The sequence below is a fragment of the Gracilinanus agilis genome, chromosome 1 (genome assembly GCF_016433145.1).
Source record: "Gracilinanus agilis isolate LMUSP501 chromosome 1, AgileGrace, whole genome shotgun sequence".
Lineage (NCBI taxonomy): Eukaryota > Metazoa > Chordata > Mammalia > Didelphimorphia > Didelphidae > Gracilinanus > Gracilinanus agilis.
The window spans coordinates 519,277,134-519,301,511 of NC_058130.1; the positions used below are offsets into that span (position 1 = coordinate 519,277,134).

Genomic DNA, 24,378 nt, shown 5'->3' on the forward strand with positions numbered 1-24,378 from the left:
TAGATTTCTCTGCTTCATCTTATTGATCCTTTTCTTCCAAAATCTATTTACAAACACTTGCAGACTTTAGATGTCTATGCTATTTTAATATCCTCCTTGATGTGCTCAGTTTTTTTTTAATAAAATCTTACCTTCTGTCTTAGAATCAATAGTGAGTATAGGTTCCAATGTAGAAGAGTGGTAAGGACTAGGCAATGGGGATTAAGTGACTTGCCCAGGGTCACATAGGGATGCTAGGAAATATCTGAGGTCAAATTTGAATCTAGAACTTCCTGTCTCTAAGTTTGGTTCTCAGTCATCTGAGCCACCTAGTTGGCCCTATACCTAAGGTTTATAACAGAATTTCATTTCGCCTTTGGTGGTTTTAGTCCTTTCCCCTTATGTTTTTTTCTGATTCCTGTCTTTGTGATGGTGAATATATCCTTGTGTGTGTGTATATACACACACACACACGTAAATATATACATATGTATGTAAATAAAAAGTAAAAAATATATATTTACTTGCATACATACATACCATATTACCCTCTTATTTGTCAGTCATGTGGAAGTTGGGCTATCAACTAATATCTCCACTTTGATTATTCATATTGGTGTGGAATTTATTTTGCTTTTTCTAAGACCATGCTAGTGGGTCTCTCCCTTTTGGAAAGGTTTGAATATAGTCTTGGAGATGGATTATGTATTATCATAGAATTCAATAGCCCAGCACTGTGTGGAGTGGTTTATTGTAAGGAAGTTGGCCACCTTATGGTGGATATGACAACTCATAGCAACTTTATACTATAATATAGAGGGGTTTTGATCCCTGCCTACGCAATACATCTGTTTGCAATGGATGGAAGTTGATGGGAAGTAGACGTTGTCGACCTTATATAAGAAGAAGATAAAAGCCTTTCTACCAAGACTATATCAAAATGAAAGGGGCTCTTTTGGAAGTTTAATGGTTCCCCTTCACAGGAGACCTTCAAGCCAAAGCTGGATGACCACTTGAGATTTTATGTAAAGTGATTCTCTCTCAGAAAGGGCTTAGACTACACAATCACTGAAATACCTTTTGACTCTGAGCTTTTGTCATTTGGAACATCTATAATAATGCTATCTAAGATCTTAAAAAATAAGAATAATACCTTAATTTATCAGATAATTTCCCAAATGAGAAAGTAGAATATATATAGAACATGACATAAGGAAGAAGAGTTTTGCATAGGGAGACAAAGTCTTCGAAGATGAACTGAATAAGGGATACTAAGTAATGCAAAGGTCTTGCATCTTGGCACATTTATGTGGAATATAATAAAAGGGAGGAATTTTTCAGTGAATGAAGATGACCTTGAGAAAAGCCAAACGGAAGCTTTCTTTTGAAGGACAAAAAATGGAATACATCCCCTCACACACATTCCCCTCTATAAAATAAGCCAATCAAATGAAGGATTTAGAGGTAAAACATTTTCAGGTCTTTGTGAACACAAATGGAAGAGTCTTTTTCCTTCTTCTCCAATACCCAAGTCAGGCCCTGCTGATGTGTCTATTAGGGATGGTAAAGTTCAATACTTCTGGATGGCCAGATTTTTAGGACAGTAGCCGGGGCTTTCACAATATTAGAGCACTCTAGGGCATAGTCTCAGCTGGAAGTCATTTTCCATACTACCTTAGGCACCAATTACTTCAAAGGTGGTTTTTTTAAAAATGTATATCCACAAATTGGAGGTGAAAACTTCATTTAATCTATAAAGTTTTAAAACTTCATAAGGGTCTTGAAATTTCTAACCTGATATCTCCCAAAAGTCAGGCAGTCAACAAAGCATTTATTAAATATCTGCTTAAGCTCTGGAAGTACAAAGAATGGCAATACCCAGCTCCTGCTCTAAAGGACTCCACAGTCTTAAGGGGAGGCATGAAGACACCTCTATTTCTCCACTAATATTATTTTTCATTTTATGAGTATATATATGTGTATACGTGTATTTGTGTGTATCTGTATCTCTCTTAATTTCTAGTTTCTTCCCCTTTCCCTGTATATACCAATTTGTCTTTTTTTCTTTATCCTATTCTCTTCTCCTTTCTTCATTTATTGCCTTTCACCTTCAATAATTCTTTCATGTGTGTAAATAGAGAATTAATCAATTAAGTATTTATTAAATGCCTATCATGTTTGAGGCACTTGGCACAATGTTGGGGATACATGTACAAAGAAGAAAACAAATTTCTACTCACAAGGGAATTACATTCAAATGGAGAAATGACCAATGAAACTCTATTTTGAAATTATAATATTTATTAAATTGTCCCCACCCCCAGTTTTAGCATAGGAGTAAAACATTTTCTTTTTTCTCTCCCCAAAAAGAATATTGAATTATGTTATTTCTTACTTAGATAGCTTAGAACTTACTTAGATTAGATTTTAACTTTTATTCATGAATAAGCTGACTATAATATTAGGAAGAAATGGTTCTCCCCTTTCTAATATGTGGGAAACTGTAATAATATACAGTAAAAGGGAAAACTATAATTGGACTCATCTTTCCTACTTATTTAGTTTTCTGTACAGTTTAAGCAAGTTGTAGAACTAATGCTTTTTAAAGATTGAACTTTATAGCTATTAACACCATATAAAAGTTTAACTGTGGTTTTACAAGGAAAATATAGTGACTTTAAAACCTTTAAAGAAAAAAATAGAATAATGAAATGTTCTGCCTGTAGTAGAAGCTATTGTGAAAATTTCCCCAGAGGCAAAAATATAGTCTTTTTCATACATTTACATAAATCATGAGGATATATGGTTTACTCCAAAGATGTTTTGATGGTTTAAAATTCTTTCATGTCCACACTCTCTTTCTGTACCAAAAAGAAGCCATTTCACATTGAGATAAAAAACAACACATTATCTTATACAATAGCACAGAGGGTATTTCATCTTTTTCAAGGACATTTTTTACTTGTACATTTTTGTTTTTAAAAGACATTAAATAATTATGTTCTATCTAAAAATGCTAAAGTGCCTAAGAAGAAATTTCAAAATGAATACTTTATCATAGGGTAAACTTCCTTATTGTTCATGGGCGAGGTTTTTATTTATTTCATCAAAATCATAAAATCACTGAATTATCTGTCTTTCCCTCTGTGCATTGAACTCAATTGTGTGGCCCTGGAAACATTTCAAGTACAACCTCTTGACCTCATGTCTCTCTGTGGAATCCAGATGAATGAAAGCTCTTATTATGATCTTTCCTGCTAAAGTAGAATTTAAGTCAGACTGTCATTATGGAATTAGGAATGAATGACATTGTAGTCTTTGCAGCATGAAATAGCTCATTTCAAGGTCCAGGAATCATTTCTTTCAGCCACTTGTACATCAAAATGGCAACAAAAATACCAAGCTGTAACATGGAAAGACCTTGTTTGCTCTTATTTATTCATGTATATTTTTCTGGCCTTCCTTCAAATGGAAGATGAGGTTAGCAGCTACGGTAAAAACGATGATACACAAAGAATTTTTTAAACCCAGGTGATTTTTAATGAAGGTTATTTTTGTATTCTGTTTAATCAGATGCTCTGTAGTGCTGGACATGCTACCCAGCCAAAGTCAAGTCCATATATGCACCTAATTGTCAGAGGTGTTTTTCTCCTCAAATTTTATTGTATTTATCTCTATAAGTGATGCCTCTTTTCCTGACCCCAGTATAATGTAAGTTCCTCAAGGGTAGCATTCCATTTGTCTTTCAGTCCTTGATAGAATACTTAGAATTTAGGCTTAAATAAATATTTGTTCATTTGATTTGTTGGTTCTTCCTAAAAAGGCTTTCACACTAGTTTATGTAAATTAGCATTATTTACACTGAGTTTCAAAGTGTTTGAATTTTTTAGTGTTCCCTTTTAGGGAAGAGATTTAACTTTGATCTAAAGTACTGTAAATTGATTGTGGGACTAGTAACAATAAGAAATCATTTCTGATTTTCCTTATTCCTTGGTTAAAGTTGGTGTATTTGAGGTGAAAGTCTCTTTTTGGTGTTCTGCATATGGCAGCCACCAAAATAGGCTGAATTTTTGGATTTTGAAGCAGTGCTTTAAATTTGAACCTGCCAAATATTGCCTTGGAGAAATAGACAAAATTATTTTCCCCAAATAAAAAGGAAAGTTCTTTTTATAATTAGGTATTTATGTCAAATTTGGTTATGGCTATAAAAGAAATAAATAAAATGCCCATGCTTGCACTTTCACTTAGTACTTAAATGTAATTTCTCAGAAAAATATTAAACCAATTTTTGATAGCATTAAAAACTGTATAAACCAGTTCTTTGAAAGCAGTAAAAGTTTTACATCCTGGATACAAATCTGGCAAAGTCTAAACAAAAGTTTCATTAAAAGAATATGTAGAGGCAATGAGGTGGCTCAGTGGAAAGAAAGCCAGGCCTGGAGACAGGAGGTCCTGGGTTCATATTCAACCTGAGATACTTGCTAGTTATGTGACCCTGAGCAAATCACTTAAATCTAATTGCCTCACTCTTACCAGTCTTCTGCCTCTTGGAACCAATACTTAGTACCATTTTTAAGAGAGAAGGTAAGGGTTAAAAAATGTGTACTCCATATGAGACAAATAACTGACCCTGAATACTTATTGCAAAGATAACCAAAGGGTCATCGGCCTCACAGAATAACATGAAAAACCAATAAAACACTTACAACAATGCAGTAAATAATACAGAAAAAAAACTGTATGATACTTTTGTTTACAGACAACAAATCTCTTACCACAAGAATCTAGAGACAAGCATCAGAAGAAGAAAAAAAATTAAACTTTAATTCAATAATTAATGGTAAAATTTAACAATTTCAATTAAAAAAATCTTCCAAGCATCTAGAAGAATGAATTTCAAATGTGAAGGAACAGGTATCTGAGTAATGTAATATTATTCCATATTCATGAGCAATCTCAATTGAAAATGGTTATGGAGAAAAACATTTATGACCTTGGAAGTGACTGCTCTATTTTTGATAGAGGAAAAGAAATGTGAGCATAGTCTGATATGAACCCTAGGCTTTGGGAAAGCAAATTTCAAATAGTTCAGTGAGAAGATAAGTAAGATTTCATGGCCTAAAATGCTTCAAAGGAAGTGAAGCTAGGATTAATGGGCAATGTCCACGAAGGAGATTCTGGGATTGAGAAGGAAAACCATTACGCTGAGGAATGAAAGTAAGTTTTTTTCTTAAAAAAATCAATGTAGATAAATAGGGAATTAATTAACCAATTAAGATTTTTTTAAAAAAATGTACAGAAAATGAACAAAAGGAACAGTAAGGTCACAGTACTCTTAAAAATAGTGTCAGAAATGCAATGACAAAATGAGCTAAAGCTGATGAGGGATGCCAAGGCTAACAAAAAAAGGGGGGGGAGTTTGTTGTGGTTTTGCTTGGTTTTGAGTTTTAATCTTATTGGAAGAAAAGTGGAGATAAATAATAGAACTTTTCCTTGAAGTAAATGGAATGATAACTGACAACTGAAAGAATCTACAGCTACTCAAATCTTGTTCAGTTTCTTTTTTCACTGTAAAGGACAATGTCTGGTGACTTATAGGAGTTGGTTCTCTAGGTAAATGAAGAGAGAGTAAGAAATCACTTAGGTGCCCTTGATAAATTTAAATTGCCTTGCCCAGATATATTACCTCCTTGGTCCAGAAAGAAATGGCAAATATGACTTTTGAGCTACTATCAGTGATCTTTGTATGATTGTGGAATATAGTAAAATAGCCTTAAATTAAAGAAGGGTCAACACTGTCCTAGTTTTCTAAAAGATAATAGAAAAGAGTTGACAAACTATAGGCCAGTGAACTTAAATTATTCTAAAGTAGATCACTGTAAAGATACTTGGTGAAGAATTAGAAAGATAGGCTTCATCAAAAAAAGGTCATGCCAGACTCATTTCTTTTCTGCTTTTTATTTTGACAAGTTTTCTCAGGTAGTAGATAAGAGGAATTCTACAGATATAGTTTATCTAGATTTTATTCATACTTTGCTGAAGTACTTAATACTATTCATTTTTCCTTCAAACCTTTACCTTCCATTTTAGAATTAATACTGGGTATTGATTCCAAGGCAGAAGAGTGATAAAGGCTAGACAATAGGGGTTAAGCAAGCTATCTACACAGCTAGGAAGAATCTGAGGACAGATTTGAACCCAGGACCTCTCATCTTTTGGCCTGGTTCAAAATCCACCACCCTCAACCTCACCCCTTAATATTGATGGAGAGAGATTGATGTAATCAGATTGATTTAAATTTGACTAGATGACCAGCTATGAAGAGCAGTTAATTAATGGCTCAAAGTTTTGAGGGATCCATATTTAACATTTTTTCCAGTGACCTAAAATTAAAAAAAAATGCTGTTTACTTATTAAATTTTCAAATGATACAAAGCTGTAAGTCATAGTTAACAATAGAAGAGAATCAGTATCCAAAAGAATTTCCATAGATTAACATTGGGCTTAATTTTATAAGAAATTAAGTATTGGGGTATATGGGGTATTCAGGGAGAAATAGCACCTCTGGTGGGAGGGAATTATGAAGTAAATTCTTTCCAGGGTTGCTTATTCACATTTGGTGTTCCTCTTTTCCCCCACCTCTCAGTTGTGACTCAGAGAAGCTATAGCATGTGCAGAGCCCACACCTTGGCAAAACTGGCATGGCAGATGGGCTAAAGCAGGTTAAGGGTAACAGACCTACCTCCAATCTGTGTTTGAGTTGTATAATTATAATCTGGTTTTCAGGACTCTAAATCCCAGAATTTTATTTAGGTGTCTCCCTACATTCTTACATAGGGAAGATATATTTTTATAGCTCCTCCCTCTCCCTTTCTTTTCCCCTGATCCTAGTTTGTGGAGGTGGGATGAGTGCCAGGCAGGAGAATTTTTCTCACATATCTTTACTCAGGCTTTTACTTTTGTTCTTGTATTCTTCCTACTTCAAGTGATTATTAATAAATCTTATAAAATATAATACTTGGAGTTATTGGATATTAGTTTTAATCTTACAGAGTTGAGAAAGTATCTACCTCAAGCATGTGAAGACTTTGCCCTATGGAATAGGGGGATGAGAATAGTTCTTTCCAACAGTGAGATAGGCAGCTGAAAGCAGGCATTGTGGAGTGCTTAGAGTTTGATGAAATATCAAAGATGCTAAAGTCATTCACTTCATTGACTGTTGTCCTGACTTTTGTTTTGCTACCAGACTTGGATGACTGGAAGAGAGAAGGAGGCTGACGACTCTGTGCAATTTTGCCTCACTTAAATCCAATTCATGTACAAGTCACCCTGTGATGTCATGGTTCCTATTTGAAAATGAGGGACAAACAACAAGTGGGCTTAAATTAATAAGAAATCCAGTATGAATATATGCAAACAAAAATAGAGACACATATATGAATGTGTATGTGTATCGATATCTTTAGTCTTCAACTTGGGAATAAAATGTCATATATAAGAATGCAATGTGAGGAACTGAAAAGAAAAACTGACTCTGATCTCTTTATAAAACATTTATTAAAAGAAAAGAAAACCACCAGAGTTCCCTAGCTGAAATTAACTAGAGCCCCAGCTCCTCTGAATCTTCTGATTCAAAAGCCCCTCCCAGGCACAGGATTGGCCCGGAAGTAGGGAGGGGGCATGGTCTCTCTGTACAGGATTAGTCCAATTCAGGACCAATCCCATGCCAGGAAATAGGAGGCTTGGTCCCTCCCCTAGCATGGGACTGACCCATTCAAGAAAATCCCACACCAGGAAGTAGAGAGGAGGGACCCCTGGGGCATGCTGGGAGAGATATTTCCCCGGTATGCATAATCTTTTAAAATTGACAATAAGGTGAGGTACATTTTAGATAGATTGCCTGAAATTTATATGAACATCTCTTGGTGAACTATTAATTATTGATGAATTAAGAGAATTATGAACTATTAATTAATTATTAATGAATTAAGAGAATTATTGCCTTGTGGGATAGGAAGGTGATAGCCTCACTGCATTCTGCCCGCAACAGGGCTCCTGATTTTGGGCACCATGGTCTAAGAAGGACAGGACACTGATAAGATGAAAAGGGTCCATAGGATATGTGTGCCTAGAGTCTATGACATTGGTTGAAGTATTTGATCATGGTTAATTCTAATTAAAAAAGACTCAGGGGGAAATGAAAGCTTTCTTCCCCTACCTGAGGAGTTGTTATGTGAAGTAGCAATTAGATGAGTTCAGTTTTTCTTAGAGGACCAGGAAGCAATGTCTGAAAAGAAATAAACTTTGCTTCAATAGCAGGAAAAATTCCCTAATAATAAGAGCTGTCCTGATATGGAAGGGTTCATCCTTAGAAGTGGTGACTTCCTTCTCCTCAGCCAGCTCAAGCACATTCTGGACCATTACTCTTCAGACATGTTATAGTGGAGAGTCTCGATAAATGGATGAGAATAGATGGTTCTGGAGCTCCCCCCCAACTTTTAATTTGTGTGATTCTTGGGACAGTATGTCACCAACAACAAGGTCCTTGAACTAATGATATTAAAATTTTATCCCACCCTCACCAAAAAAGAGTAAAAAGTAAAAAAATATTTCTAGAATTGGAGTAATAAAAAAGCAAAGGAAAAATCGTTTCTCCTGTCAAAGAACTTACATTCTATTGTGGATAGTTAAAAAAAAATGAAGTGCTTTTCTAAGTGAGAAAGCAAGAAAAATTTAGGGGTGAGAATCACTAGATATGATTATATCAGTTACCCATCCATGTGTTCTCATTCTGTGTCATTTTTGTCCATATACTACATAATACTTTATAAAAGATCAATAAAACCTATCCTATTTTTTAGTATTTCATAGATATTAACATAGCATATGACAGTGTTGGCAAAGTATTGGCATTCATGCTGCACCAGCACTTGGGGTTGTTCTGTTCCCCCTCTTTCTAGTGCCTGAGGACATTTTTGCATATCCCTCCCCTCTGTCCAGCCACCCAAAGTGGGTACTTCCTCCCTTCACTTTCTGGACTAATGGGTTGGGGGGGCCTCACAGGCAACTTAAAGTTGCAGTTTGGGCATGCAAACTTGAAAACCTTTGCCAACACTGGCATAAGCTGTCTATCTACTATTCCATGCTTTCATTTTGTTCATATAGGTAGTTGCAAAAGTTTCTTCTGTTACCAAGTTATTTATTTATTATCCATTAAATTTTGTTATACCCACACTCTCCACCAAGAGGTTTTAATTAATACTTTTACCAGAATATACATTTCACTAAAAGAGAGTATTGGAGTACTGGGATTCAAGAAAGAAAAGTGGCTAGTGAATATATTTGAATAGTGTAATCTCAATCCTTTTTTGAAAAATGACAGCTTTATGAATTTAAGATAGGGATTTCTTTGGAAATAAGATCCCGAAATAAGATTTCTCTTCACGTAAGCCAAGTTCTCTCTAACACTTTCTCAGACTCTGTAACATAGAATTATACTTGTAAAATATTAGCTACCAGTATAATATAATTTTTTGGTAGTCTCTAGGTGATGTAATGAATATATAGAGTGTACTACTTAAAGTCTGAAATACGTGAATTTAAATTCTGTCTGAAATAAGACAATTAGTGGCTATGACCTTGAGAAATTCACTTAATTTCTCATAACTTCAATTTCTTTATCTGTAAAAATAGGCATAATAGCACCAACCTCACAGGATTGTGTGAGGATCAAATGAGGTTAAAAAAAAATATATATATATGTATATATATATATTGTACAACATATATATATAAAGAACTTTGTACTATATTAATGCTATCATATCATCTTGATTTTCTAATGTCAAGAAGTTATATCTATGTATTGATATAGGGCAAAATTTTAATGGCTTTTAAAATGTTTATACTCAAACCTTTGTTACTGATATTTTCTAGGCTTTATGGTACTCCATTCAATATTGACTTTTGGCCTGCCTTAATGGTAGAAGACTTAATTCCTGGCACAAGAGTAGGACCAACCCTCATGTGCCTTTTTGTCACCCAGTTTCAACGGCTAAGAGATGGAGACAGGTGAATAAATATGACTTCACATCTTTTTGCTTTACTAACCCAAAATGACCTAAACATAAAATTTGTTTTGTCTAACATAATCTGAAAGGAAGCTTAAAGACAAAAGATGGATAGTTTTGATCTCTTAAAATTCTATACTCTAAAATTATACTAAATAATTCTTTGAAGATGGATTCAATTTCTTTCTCTGACCAGTAATAATTAATTCACACTGATTTTCAGGAAAATTATTCTATAATGGGAACAAGATTTCTCCTGAGGAAATTTCTTTGCTTTCGACTTTTTTTTATCTCTTCCATCTTGGAGTTTAATTTCAAAAGAAAGGGAAGAGATTTAATTTTTTTCATTACATATTTTAAAAAGGCTCAAGGAAGATAAACACTCTGACACCCATATTTGGATCTGTAGTGGTTTATCATAAGCACACAGCTCCACCAAGCATCAGAATCATTGATCCCACAGATCTTTTTATCCCTATTCAAGTAGAAGGATAATAGATCCATTCATTCTTCTAAGTTTTAAGTCCCTAGGTTGATCATCTGTGGTCTGAAAGTTGGGTGGTCTTTCTATTGTCTACCATACCAGTAAATGATCTTCTTAGCAGTTTTTTACCTCTGAAACATCTGTATCCTCTGACCTATGGAATTCCTCATTTTTCAAGTGTTTATTCTCTAGTTTTATACATCATTGACCCTATTAGATGTAGGGTGATCAAAAACTTCTACTCTCTCTGTTTTGTTTTTGACCAGCAGTCTGATTTATGATCTGTCCTGATCTTTAGCAGTTGTTGGCTGCCCTTGAAATTGATAAAGGATCTTTCAAGAAAAATAAATTATACAACAAATTAGAGGACTTTTGTCCCTGATTTCTTAAGGTTTTAAATATTAGTGTTCTGATAGCTTCACCTTAAGATCAACAATGACAGGCTTTAAAATTTCTGTAGAACTTCAGTTCTTTGTAATAATGGAATGATTTTAGTAGTGAGTCCACTTATTTAAATTATTTATTGCTTATAAATATTTATGTTCCAGTGGGGGCTTTTACCTCTCTTAAATTTATCTTAATGCAGCTTTAGGGCTAGGAGAAGTTACCAAAATACTCTCTAAGAAATACGCATGACCTCCAAATTAATAATTTTCTTTTGATTAAAAAATACATTTTGTTAAAAGGACTTCATTTGCTAAGCCATTTTTAAAAAGTTTTTAATAGAAACTAATAGTTCAAGGATATGGGATTTAAGAACTTAATATAAAACACTGAAGGCAATTAAAGTACATTTAATTGGAGAACAAATGTGATCCCTTCCATATGGTGCTTTCTCTCTCTGCTCTTATCTTTGCCTCATTATCACTGTTTGACATGCAGTTTAATTCTCAGGCAGCTGATCCATGATACTGTGTCTTTCTTGCTTGCCAACTAGGTTCTGGTATGAAAACCCTGGAGTATTCACGCCAGCACAGGTCACTCAGCTGAAACAGGCTTCACTGGCACATATACTCTGTGAAAATGGCGACAATATTCAGCAGGTCCAGGCTGATGTCTTCTTAAAGGCAGAATACCCTCAGGGATACATGAACTGCAATGAAATACCAAAGATTGATTTGAGAATGTGGCAAGATTGCTGTGAAGGTCAGTAATAAGTTGAATAGAAAGAGGAATAAAAATCCTTCCTTGAAAACTCATCAGAGAACCTTAATTAGCTAAGGTTGTTTTGGATTTAACTGTTGCTTTCATTGTATTTGCAGTAACAAGGGCTTTGTGACTTTAAAAATGAGGGGGGAAAACATATCCAAGTTCAAATACTCCCTCATAGAATAGCTGGGCCATGCTGGACAAGTCACCTATCCTTTGTCTGCCTCAGTTTTCTTATCTGTAAAATGAGGAGAATAGTACCTACTTCCTAGATGAGTGTGAGGATAAAATACAATAACATATTCAAATAATTTTGCAAACTTAAAATTCTAAATATATACTATTTATCATTATTATTTATTATATGTGTATGTGTGCATGGTACACAAAAAAATCTGTTTATCTCTTTGGTATATTGATTCCATTTATTGATTGTAATTTCTCTACTACTTGGTAGATGGCTTCATGAATTACTGTAGCCAAAATCATTCATCATATAATTAGTGTTCATGAGTCTTGGCATGCACACAGTATATTGCTGAGTACTGAATGGAAACTGCTATACTTTTTTATTGTTATCTGATATAATTTATGTGTTAGCTATATACCGATGCATTATGCTATTTATATACATTACTGATTTTGGCAGCATGAAGGTGCTGCTGGTTAAGTAGTGGCAAGAGGAGCTATACAAGACATTGCCTGCTTGGTGTTTCCCTCTCTAATTAAGACTATTCTTAATGAGAAAAAAGAATGTTTCAGTAGTAGCCTGTACATTATAATGCATAATGAAGATGCCTGGAGCACCTCTATTGAGAGATGCAAAATTCACAAAAATTCTGAATTCCATAATTACTATAAGCATGCTACAAAATCTCCATAATCATTCATCACTATTGGACGATCACAATCTGAGTCCTTTTCAATTTGCCCCAATGATTCTTGCTCTGAGTCTTTCAAAGTTGAGTTTACATTCCAATATTTTTTCTCAATTACAAAAACAGGCATTTATACCCCTGCCTAATCAATGCAGAACATTAACTATAAAAGAATAATAACAAAATAATGATTGATCCCATGACTCTTTCTATCCAAATTCTATTGAAAAAGATGAAATGAAGAAAATATAACCAACCAACCAATGATAATATACACGAAAAGCAATAACATAAAACAGTTTGCAATAAGATTTCAGTATTAGACAAACTTTATTGTATTTGTCATATGAACATTTGGACTTAGTGGGGATTGAGCAGAATTATAGAATTTCAGAAGTCCAAAGGTATTAATCCTCCTATGAAATGAACTCAAGACCTTTCTCTAGTCTATTTGCCTTCTTCTGTATGATCATGAGCTTGGCAAAATCCTTCTAAAATTATAGAAATAAGAATGAATCTCTAGACTATGACTGACAAGGAGAGAATGTGGACAGAATAAGGCTATCTCCTTCTTATTCCTATAACAACTCCCTCAATGCAGTTGAGCTTTCATTCTACTAAAAACTCCCCATAAGTTTAATAGAACAGCTGTTGTCTACCTGTGCCTCCCTAATTTCATATTTATGAAGTTGATTTTTTGTATTTAATAAGTAAACATATTAAGTACATATTGTATATTTGATATTTTTCTAAACACTAAGTATAACAAGTAAGGTAAAAACATAGTTCCCACCCTTAAGAAGTTTATTCTAATAAAGGAGAAAACATGTAAATAGCTGGGTATATATAAGATTATATAGGTATGTGCATATATATGTGCATATATGCATTTAATAATGTATATAATATATGACATGTGTATATATGTTATATGTGTATATGCAAATATATATTTTTAAACATGAAAGTTAATTTTAGAAAATAATGTAATATTAGTGGAGAATGGAACCTGAAGGAAGCTAGGAAAGTAACAAAAGAGAGTATTTCAGAAATGAGGGACATGAAATGGAAGATATTTAGGTAAGGAAGATCAAACAAAAGTTTATTACAAAATCCAGAGGTCAAGTGATAAGGACATGAACTATGGTGGCCATTATCTGAATGGAGAAAAAGAGAAGTGAAAAAGATATCTCATGATAATAGAAATAAGACTTGGCAACAGTTGAACATGTGGGTTAAGTGTGAGTAAGGATTTGAGGATGACATCTATCTCTTGAGTAGGGATGACTGAGATTATGGTGGTTCCCTCAGTAGTTTAGGGAAAATATAGAAGCAGGGATAATTTGGGAGACATGATAATGAGCTTATTTTTAGATATTTTGAGTTTGAGTTGTCCATAGAGAATCCAGTTAGAAATATTCTATAGGAAGTTGGTGATGTAAGACTTGAAATCAAAAGCGATATAAAGGTGGGATAAATAGATCTCAAGATAACCAGCAAAGAGATGATAATTTAGCTTATGGAACTAATGAAATCATTAAGTGAGATAATACAGATCTTTGTGGGATACTCATAGTGAGCAGTGATGGCAAAGTGCCCAAATTGCCACCCTCACGCCATATGTAAGCTACCTGCCTTACCCCATACTGGGGACAGAGAAAGCACTCCCATTGGGCTGCTGGGGAGAGGGGTGGGTGATGAGAGAAGTGTCCTCAAGCATAGGTGGAAAGGGGGAGGGGAGCAGCCCCACTCTGGCATGAGTGCCATAGGTTTGCTAACATGGATCTAGAGCAGGGGTCTGCAACTGTATGGCTCTCGAGCCATATCTGGCTCCACCTCCGAACTGGCCAGTCCTGGCAGAGCCCCAGGATGTGCCCCAGGGGGCCCTTCAGCCTCTGCCCCATATTCCAGCACCTTCTGCCTCCATCCTCCTCCTTCCACAGGCGTTTATGGCTCTCACGGCCAAAAAGGTTGCCGACCATTGATCTAGAGGAAGATTCAACAAGGAGGGAACATTAGCTATAGTAAATATTGCCAAAACCTAGAGAGAAAGTATTAAGAAGAAGATGAGCAACAGTAGCCAAAGTTTCAGAGAGGTCAAACAGAATGAGGATTAAGAAAAGGCTATTAGATTTGGCAATTAAATGGCAATTTTAGGCTGAGTATTTTCAGTTGAATGATGGAAGTAGAAGCTTGACTACAGAGTTTAGAAAAGAGTGAGAACAGAAAAAGAGTTGGTGCCTAATAATAAATTTCTCAAGGGTTTTAATCACAAAGGAGAGGAGAAATATAGGGCAATAATTGATAGGGTTGATGGGATCAGGTAGATTTTTTTTAAAAAGTATAAGTGATACATGAAAATGTTTGTAAAAGGGCAGGGAAGTACCTAAGCAGATAAGGAGAGACTGAAGTAAGAGTATGGACTATAAAGAAAGGAGTTATCTGCTGAGAATACTAGCTAGAATGGGATCACTGGTGAATGTTGAAATGTTTACCTTGGCAAAGAGAAGGCCATTTCAATGCATAAGACAAAGATGAAGGAGGAGATGGTGGGAGAAGACATTTCAGTGGTGTGAGATGAGGAGGAGTGAAGAATAGTAAACTCTTAGCAAATGGCCTCAGTGTTTTTTGTTTGTTGTAAAATATAAAGGAAGATTCTCAGCTGAGAGGAGGAGGGGTATAATGAATAAATTTAAAGGTTATAAACATTTCCTTCTTTTTAGAAATGGTCTAGTTAAGACTATGTAACATTAATTTGTAGTGGATCCAGTCATTATGGTTTTTGTGACTTTCTTCCATTCCATACATGAATAGGAATGAAGACAATGGATGGTGGGAGAAACCAGAAATAGAAAAACACCTTTTTAATATAAATGTTTGCCTTGAATTCTGGTATATTTGTAAATCATGAAATACTACAATTAAGAATCAGGAATGTAGGTCATGAAGAGACTCCAGTTAAACTGTAGCATATTTCCAAAGATGAATAGTATGCAAGAAATAATATAAAAGATGTTGAAGAAATGTATAATTAGAAAAGGAGGAGAGTTAATCAAATAACAAGAAGGATGAATAACAGATGAATAGCACTAAACCTTTATAAGACAGAAACCAGGAAATGTAAATATAAGTAAAGATAAACCTCCAACATGGGTATTCTCTACACTATATCTGTGTTGGAGACCATAGACAAGGATGACATAAAACTGAGAAGTTTTAGATATCGGCATCAGTGACTCCTACATTGCAAATGCCTATAATTATCCTCAAAAGAGTCACTTCAGTAGTAAAATCTTTTTAGAATATACTTAAGCCTAACATTAATTCAAAGATGTCTAAATAATCTCTATGGTAAATAATCAAATCAGTCTAATTTTGCAATATTTTCTGGCAAATAGTAATGGATTTTTGAAATGGCTTTCTCCAATAGGGATTTAGAATGAAATTATAGTACAGTATGTTTTATTTTTTATGTTAAATTGGCATTATATAATGATATTATGTGATTTTGCTACCAGTATAGATTAGTGTATATGTTATATAATATTGTTCTGTTATGGCTACATATTATATACATTATATGTTATATGATAGAAGATATGTATAATGAGATATTTTATATTATACAAATAATACATTATATAATTCTGTGAGTAAATCTAACAAAGTTTGACTCTTTTCCTTCCTATATTATATTGCAAATTGCTGCTTTAATAAATCAAGTAATTTGTGGACTTCAGTAGTCTCACAAAGGCCTTAAATGACTACTGTTCTCCTAGAGATACAAAAAGGATTTTGTTATTATTGTTTTAATAATTTTTGGTGGTAGTGGCAGTGGTGCTAGACCTGTATTTTTGTTGGTTTATAGAGAATTCTTGGTCAGCAATCTAGTTGCTAAGGTAGATTAGCTCTTTTATATTTTCAAGTTTTAGTATTTCCTTAGGCACTAGAGGTCCAGTGACCCATCTAGAATCTCAAAGCCAGTATGTATCAGAGGTGAGACTTGAACCTAGGTTTAACTCTGAAGTACCATGTCATTTCTATTCACTAAACAACATGTCACTAAATAATATATTGTTCAAGGTCTAGCAGTTGATAGCTTAGAGTGCTTTTTATGGAATTTCAGTCACTCATTCTGAAGAAATCTGTGCTTTTCTCTTCCGATTTTGCCTTTATTTATGGAGAAAAAGATAATAATACTTAAGGGATTTAATTATTTGAACTGTCATCTTTCTCTAGAAAAGTAAGCACAGATCTCTAGAAATCAAACCGAACTCCATGAATTTCAAGAAGTGTTCTACACGATTAAGAATTAATATTCTATTCAGATGAATTTCAAGTCTTTATGGCACATTTTCATTAGCATGTCTTTTCATTTAAATTATATTTCAAGTTCAGCAGTTTCTGGAAATAGTTTTCACTAAAGCTGGATGCCTACTATTCAACCAACAACATTGTGATGCATGTATTATGTGTCACTCTCTGTGCTAAGTGCTGGAGATACAAATAAAAAGTAAAAACAAACCCTCAATACTTGGCCATCAAGGAACTTATGAATGAGGGGAGGAAAGGAGGCAGCACTATGTGCATGGATAGGAACATAAAGGATACAGATTGCAAATATAAGAACATCTTAGAAGCTGGAGAGAGATGTGGGGGGAATGATGTGAATCATGCAGGTGGGAGGGAGAATTATCTGAGCCTTGAAGGAAGCTAATAAATCTAAGAAGAGGAAGACAGCGTGCCAGGATGTGATATATGCCACAGTGCAAAGGCATGGTGATGAGAAATTGAATGCTGTGGAAGGAACAAATAGGCTAGTATAGCTGAACTGTAGCATACGTGGGAAGAGACCACAAAGATAATATACTCAATAATCATTTACTAAGTACTTTGTTTTGAAAGGCATTGTGCGAAGAGCAAGGGGGCAGAAAGGCAAAACAATGGCCCTAGTATCTAAATGGTCACTGAGGGATGTCTATTTTTGTTTTGCCACAGAAACTCAGGAAGACCACTGAAGGGGCTACAAGGTGTCTCCATAGATCTCCTTTATTGAAATCATTGGCACTGTAAAGAACATGATTTTTAACCAATTTTTGTGCCATGACAAAGTCTAGGGACCCTTTCTTGAAATGATTTGAAATATAGAAAACAAAATACATAAAATTACAAAGAAGATAAATCATGTTGAAATGTGGTTATAAAAGAAATATTTTTAAAAGTTCATAGGCCCAAGATTTCTGAACACGCTTATGGAAAGTGTAGTAGGTAAATGGCAATGAGAAATATTATATTAAAATAGCATATTTTCATTAATATATAATACAGTTCTTATGTATACTATATAATGTATTTCTCATTTTATGTAATATATTCTATAAATAAAAAATATACTGGTTATATACATATGTGTGTGTGTGTGTGTGTGTGTGTATGCCATTTTTTCATACATCTCCATACTTATATATAAGGGTACACATCTCAAAAGTGAGGACAAATTTAGCCTCAGAAAACACAATTTCACTGATATTCTCATTACCAAAGTCTTTATCATTGCCTGGAAAGCGTGACAAATCTCACCCATGTTGTCCCTATTCCTACTAATGAGTGGGGTAAGGGTAATATCTGAAAATGATAAAATTCATGGACATTATTCCTATTTTATCAAAGCAGGTTGTGGAATATTAACAATGAAGAACTGAATCAAAGAAATGGTAGAAAAATGTCATTATAAAAATATTAGTAGTCATAATAGATAACATTTATAGAGTATTTTAAGGTTTACAAATTACATTATAAAATTATTTCATCTCAGAATAATCCTAGTAGGCATGTGTTCTGTGATTATCCTGATTTTTCAGATAAGAAAACTGAGGCAGAGATTAAATGATTTGCCTATGATCATACAGCTAATAAGTTTCTAAGGCTGGGTTTGAACACAGGTTTACTCCAGGTGTCCTGCGTTCTATTCATTGCAACAATTAGCTGTCTAGATATATTGTATGACCATAAAAGGTGAATCAGTTATATAGTGAAACAGAGGAAAAACAGATGAATAAAGATGTTTGCTTATGTAATAGCAAGAGAACAGGAGAAGCGCCTTACCATCTACTTAGAACTTTCTTTAATTTGGGCTTTGCATTAGATTTCTTCCAGGACAATACTATTTGACAAGCAGATGCTACATATTTTATGCCCAGTTTTATGTTGGAGGGTCATTAAGCCAGGTTACCCAAGTTGTTTCAAATATTTTGTTAGAGGATAATCTTGAAGATGACATCTTGCTTCACTGTTTTAAATGTGCATTTAAACAGGCAACCAAAAAAAAAACACACAAAAAGATAGTATATTTTCCAGGTCAATCTACTGAGTAGACTATAATGTTGTAGCTTCCTAAAGAATATAATTTGTATATGGTGGAGGATTTATGAGAGAATGTGGATGAGCCACATTGGATGAGAAGGCAAACTGAAGGAAACAGCCATACTGGTAAAAATGCAGGCCCATTAAAAACTCTTTATGAAAACAATTGTGCTTTAGTGAATGGGGTAGAATAAGTTTAGTGTTCTAGCATGGAGTTTTGAAGGTTCAAAGGTTTCTTTCACAAAGTAAATGTTCAATAAATATATCTATATCATTTGTGGACAGAAGAATTGAAGGATAGGTGGGTGCTATCCTTCGAAATGCTGAGAGATTAGGAAAAAGGAGCAGTAGAATCTAGATTTGTTATTGCCAAAGAAGCTAAGATCAGAAGATATTACTGAACTTAAAAAAACAAAAACTGCAGCTCTTACTTCTTCACTGGGATTTACTAGTTTGTCTTTTATTTTTCATTTCTCCTTAAAATGATTTCACATTAAATTAGCATAGATAATTTAGATTCTAAAGCATTGGTTTATTTTGGCCATGACATGTTTATTTTGTAAACCTTTTCCTTCTCTTTCTCTTCTCTCCCTCCACCCATGGCTTTATAAGCAACAACTACTTTCTTCCCTTTACTTCATACACTTTTCTTAGGATGACAATAAACAGATCTACTCTTTAAGATGGATATCTTTTAATTCTAGAATCACCACCCTGAAAGGGTTGCCGAAGAAGCAACAGTCCCTACAGGTTATCACTCAATTCCAAAATCATCTTCACCATCATCTAATGAAAAGAGCCTTTGCATACCTTTACAGACAATACAAACATTTAATTCACCACTCTTCTGAAGTGTAGCCATTACTCCTTGTCATTCTATTTGGTTCTGTCAGAACCTCATGATTGGTGCATTTGCTTGACAAATCGTGTACCAATTCATTTTTATCAGAAATGAAGGCTGACTCCTCATATATAATGGTGCCTATGTGCTAAAATAAAACAAGCCCCATGCTAAGCCCCCATGCCACTGAAACAGATAAATCCTCCTTCAAATAAAAAGTGTTTCACAAAGCACAAACAGATGTATATTTTCTTCTGGGATTTATGCAACCATCTGGTCTTGTAATTTCCAGCTGTATATTTCACATTAACTTCTCTCTTTAAAGCTTCAAGTCATTTTAAATACCGTGTACTTTATATCACATGTAAATATATTTATGTTTACTCATGACTTTTGTTCAAGTAAATTGTGCTTCTGTCTGTAGGCTAATGAAAGTTTAATTTCTTCCATAAGTGACTAATCTTATTACCATAATATTTCATGATGTTGCTGCTATTCCAGTTTGACTTAGAAATTCCCTTCAAAGTATTTTTGAAAAACTCAGATCACAACAGCCCCAAGAAAATCTAAGACAACAATTAAACCATAACATTGTTTTTAGTCCTGCCTTTGAATCCAGTTGCTATATTTAACATCGTGCCATAAGGAGCTCTTCTCTCTTCTGTTTTGCTATTATGTAACGCCTCGCCCAGAAACCTTGTAGAAATCAAGGTGAAAATAAGTATATAATACCAGAAGAAAGGGCATTAAACAACCCTAAAAAAATAAAGGAAAGCCAATAACATGATCTGTGCTCAAAATGTGACATAACCGATATATCAAAATAATATTGATATAATTGAGGTTAGCTATGTAATATAATATTTCTCTGGAGATATTTCCTACATTAATTTTTAAAGTATTGAATTATCCTTCCAGAGGTTTGATTATTTATGGGATATCTACCATCTCTAAAGAAAAAAACACTTTTTATGTCACAACTCAGTGTTCAATTGTAGTGAAATTTTGTTGCTTAGGGAGAAAAATGGATTTTTTTTAAAACAAAGATTTCTACTTATAACCAACTTTTCTCATTGGAACAACCAAGACCTATTATCTTAGTTTTAAAAATTCAAGGGCTGCATGTACGGTCAATTTTCAGGCCAAGAGAAAGTAGTTTTCTACTTTCATCAGCGTGTTTTAGGAGGGAAAATCTCTCTTGGGGAATGGATGAAAATGAAGGTACTTTTGCTTAGAATTTGGAATAAAGCTGTCAGGGATAAGGCTTGAGTTGGCACAGTGCAGGGCAAATATTTGACATCTTGAATCTATGTGGGGAGAAGGTATCCTGTGCTTTGCTGGATATTGACATTCTGGAACAAGGATTGTATAAATTTGCCCTGTCTGTCATATTCTTAGGAGTCTATCTCTATTTCATACAAAGAAATAGCATTTGAAGGTTTGGTTGCTTTGCTAATTATTAGTTCTTCAGTAATATTAATATGGGCTCCTCTTTTTCACAGACTGTGGAACACAAGGACAGTTCAGAGCATTTACACAAGAACTTAGAAGAAAACGATCTCTTCAATATAGTTATCCAGAAGAGAAAAATGAAGATTTAGCTGATGTGAATAACAGGTATATATTATAAATAAAAATTTAATTCCTATGGATTTGCTTTCATTTTGAGAACTATATTAAATAAATTTTAAGACAAATGAAGGTTTAGGATATACCCAGTCTTCATAACATGTGCCAGTCTATTTTATGTTTATTTACTGTTTTATTCAGAAAAAGGTGTTTCTCGAAAAGATAATCTCTCTATTACATCCCATCAAACATGGTCATCTAGCTCCTACCTGAAGAACTTAAATGTAGGGGGAAACATTAATTTCCAAAACAGCCCTTTCATTTGTGGGAGAGGGATTACTTTTGGGAAATCTTTTCTTATACACTATTAAAGTCTAACTCTGCTACCCATCACTCCCATTTGAAGCAAAGAGAATATGTTTAGGGGGCAGTTGGGTAGCTCACTGGATTGAGAGCCAGACCTTCCTTTCTTTTCACTTTCATCTTAATTCCCCAAATCTTGCTCTTGATCATATCATTAAATAAAAAATGCTCTCTCCTTGGGGGTTGGGGGGAGAGATTGTGGGAGTGGGGGTTGAGGAGAGGGAAAGAACATGAATCATATAACCATGGGAAAATATTCTAAATAAAATGAATTAATTTTAAAAAATGCTCTCTCCAAAGTCTTAAGGGATCTTTTAATTACTAGATCCAGTGGACTTTTCCAATCTTCATTGTTCTTAACCTCTCTGCAGCCTTTAACACTGTTAGTCACCCTCCTTTCCTTCTTTCTTTCTCTGAGTTTTCTTGACACTACTTTCTCCTTGTTTATTCCTACCTATTTGACCACTTCTTGATCTCCTTTCAGGCTATACTGCTAATTTTGAGTGTCCTACAAAACCCTTCTTATTTTCTCCCTTTATACTCTTTCAGTTGGTAACCTCATAAGATCTCATGGATTTAATTAATCTCTCTGTGCTGATGATTCTCACATTGACTTTTCTAGTACAAACTGCCCAACTGACCTCTTGTTTTGTATCACCAACTTCTTATTAGATATTTTAACTGTGTTTCATGTAGACATTTTAAGCTCAACATGTCCCAAACTGATCTCATTTCCTCTGAAACCCTCCCAACTTCCCACTTAATGTCAGGGCCACCACTATCCTCCCAGGCCTCTGGGTTCATAACCTGGGTATGATCCTTGACTCTTCACTATTTCTCATACCTTATGTTCCCAGGGCATATAGTTCCTCTTCATTATTGTCACTATCCTAGTGCAGATTCCTGCCTCCTTATGCTTGGATAATTGCAATAGCCTACTGGTTGATTACTTGTCACTGGTCTATTCCACTTCAATTCAACCTCTACCCAGCTGCCAAAGTGATTTTCCTAATTCAGATGTCAGACTGTATCACCCTCCTTCTCAATAAACTTCAATAGTTCTTATAGCCTCCAAGACCAAATATGAAGTCTTTTTTTTCAGGGTTCAAAGCCCTTTATATTCTAGCCCCTGTCAGCCACCTTTCCAATCTTCTTATATATTACAACACAGTTTCGTCTTCCTTCATAGTCAATGATTAAGTAACATGAGTTTCCTTCCTGTTCCTCTATCAGGACACTCCATGTTTTAGATCCAAGCATTTTCTTTGGCTGTCTCTCATGCTTTGAATGCTCCCTCTTATCTCTGCCACCTGGCTTCTATGGATTCCATCGAATTCCAGCTCAAATTCCACTTTCTCCAAGAAGTCTTTGATGATCCTTCTTAATTCTATGCCTTTGCTCTGTTGCTTATTTCCTGTTCATCTTCCTTGTTATTATGTAGTCATTTTGATATTGCTCTCTCCTATTAGATTGTGCACTCCATGATAATAAGGATTGTCTTTTGCCTTTCTTTGATTTCAAATGCTTAACACAGTGTCTGGAACATAGTAGGTGCATATCAACTGACTGAGGACTTCTATTTACAAAAGATCATACAAAATTTTTTCACCAAAAACTGGAATCAATCAATATTCCCAATATAGTCTATTCAAAGCAGAACTGCCTACCTTAACCTGTACTCTATGTTTCATTTATATACCATGTTGCGTCCCCCAGCTAATTAAAATGTTATCAATCCTTACTTTCCTTAATCTCTGATTGCCCATTTCCTCTTTGCTTTCTCTTAGAAACTGTACATTTGAGAGATGTTTTTTTTTTCAGGTAGTGACAGTTATTTTGGAACATTATGGCTCTGTTGGAAAATCCTTTCTACTCTCGATTGCATATGTGTGCCAAGGGCCAATGTATTGTAGTATTTGTTTTCATTTTTATCTCAACTGCATTTTGGTCCTCTTAACTTCTGAAAATTGCATGTTCTAGCACTATTTAAAATGGAATTTTGGTCAAGGACATTTTTCAGCAATAGCTTTCCTGAACCTGCCCTGTTTATTGATCCTAGAAATAGTATATATTCTGGCAGTGGGGCTAGGCTCTCATTAAACCTGGAAAACTGCAGGGAAAAAAATTCCACTGTCATGGACTCTAGGAAAGTAATTGAATTCTGGCTCTACTATGGAAACTGAGCCAACCTGGTGCTTCAAAGACTACTTTGTGTACTGAAGAAATTGATGTCAGTCAACCATCAACTTGAGATGTGGATGCAAAGTAATGGTATTTTAATCTTAATTTAAGTCCAATGAAGTAACCAGAAAAGAAGGACACAGTGACTATCATATTTGGTGGTATTTAGATATACAGCATCATATAATTTCCACTGAAAAAAATATTATTTATAACTAAAGAACTTATCAAAGACTTTTATTTGATTAACAAGTGAATTATAGAAATCATATTTCTTATCAATACTATGTTACTGTCGAAAAATGAAATTTAACACTCAGGTCAAAAAAATGCAGATTATTATTCAGACCTGTGCCTTAATACTACAATATGACAGTTTTGGAGTTTTCTTAGAAGGAATGTTACACAAATAATTTTGCATGTAAAAGTCAAATCAAAACTATCCAAAGGTTTCTCTTGGTGGAAATAAATGATATTTGTGGTGAGAAGACAATTGGGTTG

The 24,378-nt window shown here is 34.4% G+C and overlaps 1 protein-coding gene across 1 annotated transcript in view; it reads left to right on the forward strand.

Annotated features, from left to right (window-relative positions):
- PXDNL (peroxidasin like) overlaps window positions 1–24,378 on the forward strand; it is a 361,514-nt gene that overhangs the window by 303,379 nt on the left and 33,757 nt on the right. Inside the window, exons 18-20 of the mRNA XM_044682749.1 lie at window positions 9,916–10,050; window positions 11,471–11,679; window positions 21,267–21,381. Coding sequence (XP_044538684.1) covers window positions 9,916–10,050; window positions 11,471–11,679; window positions 21,267–21,381 — 459 coding nt within the window. The remainder of the gene's footprint in view (window positions 1–9,915; window positions 10,051–11,470; window positions 11,680–21,266; window positions 21,382–24,378) is intronic.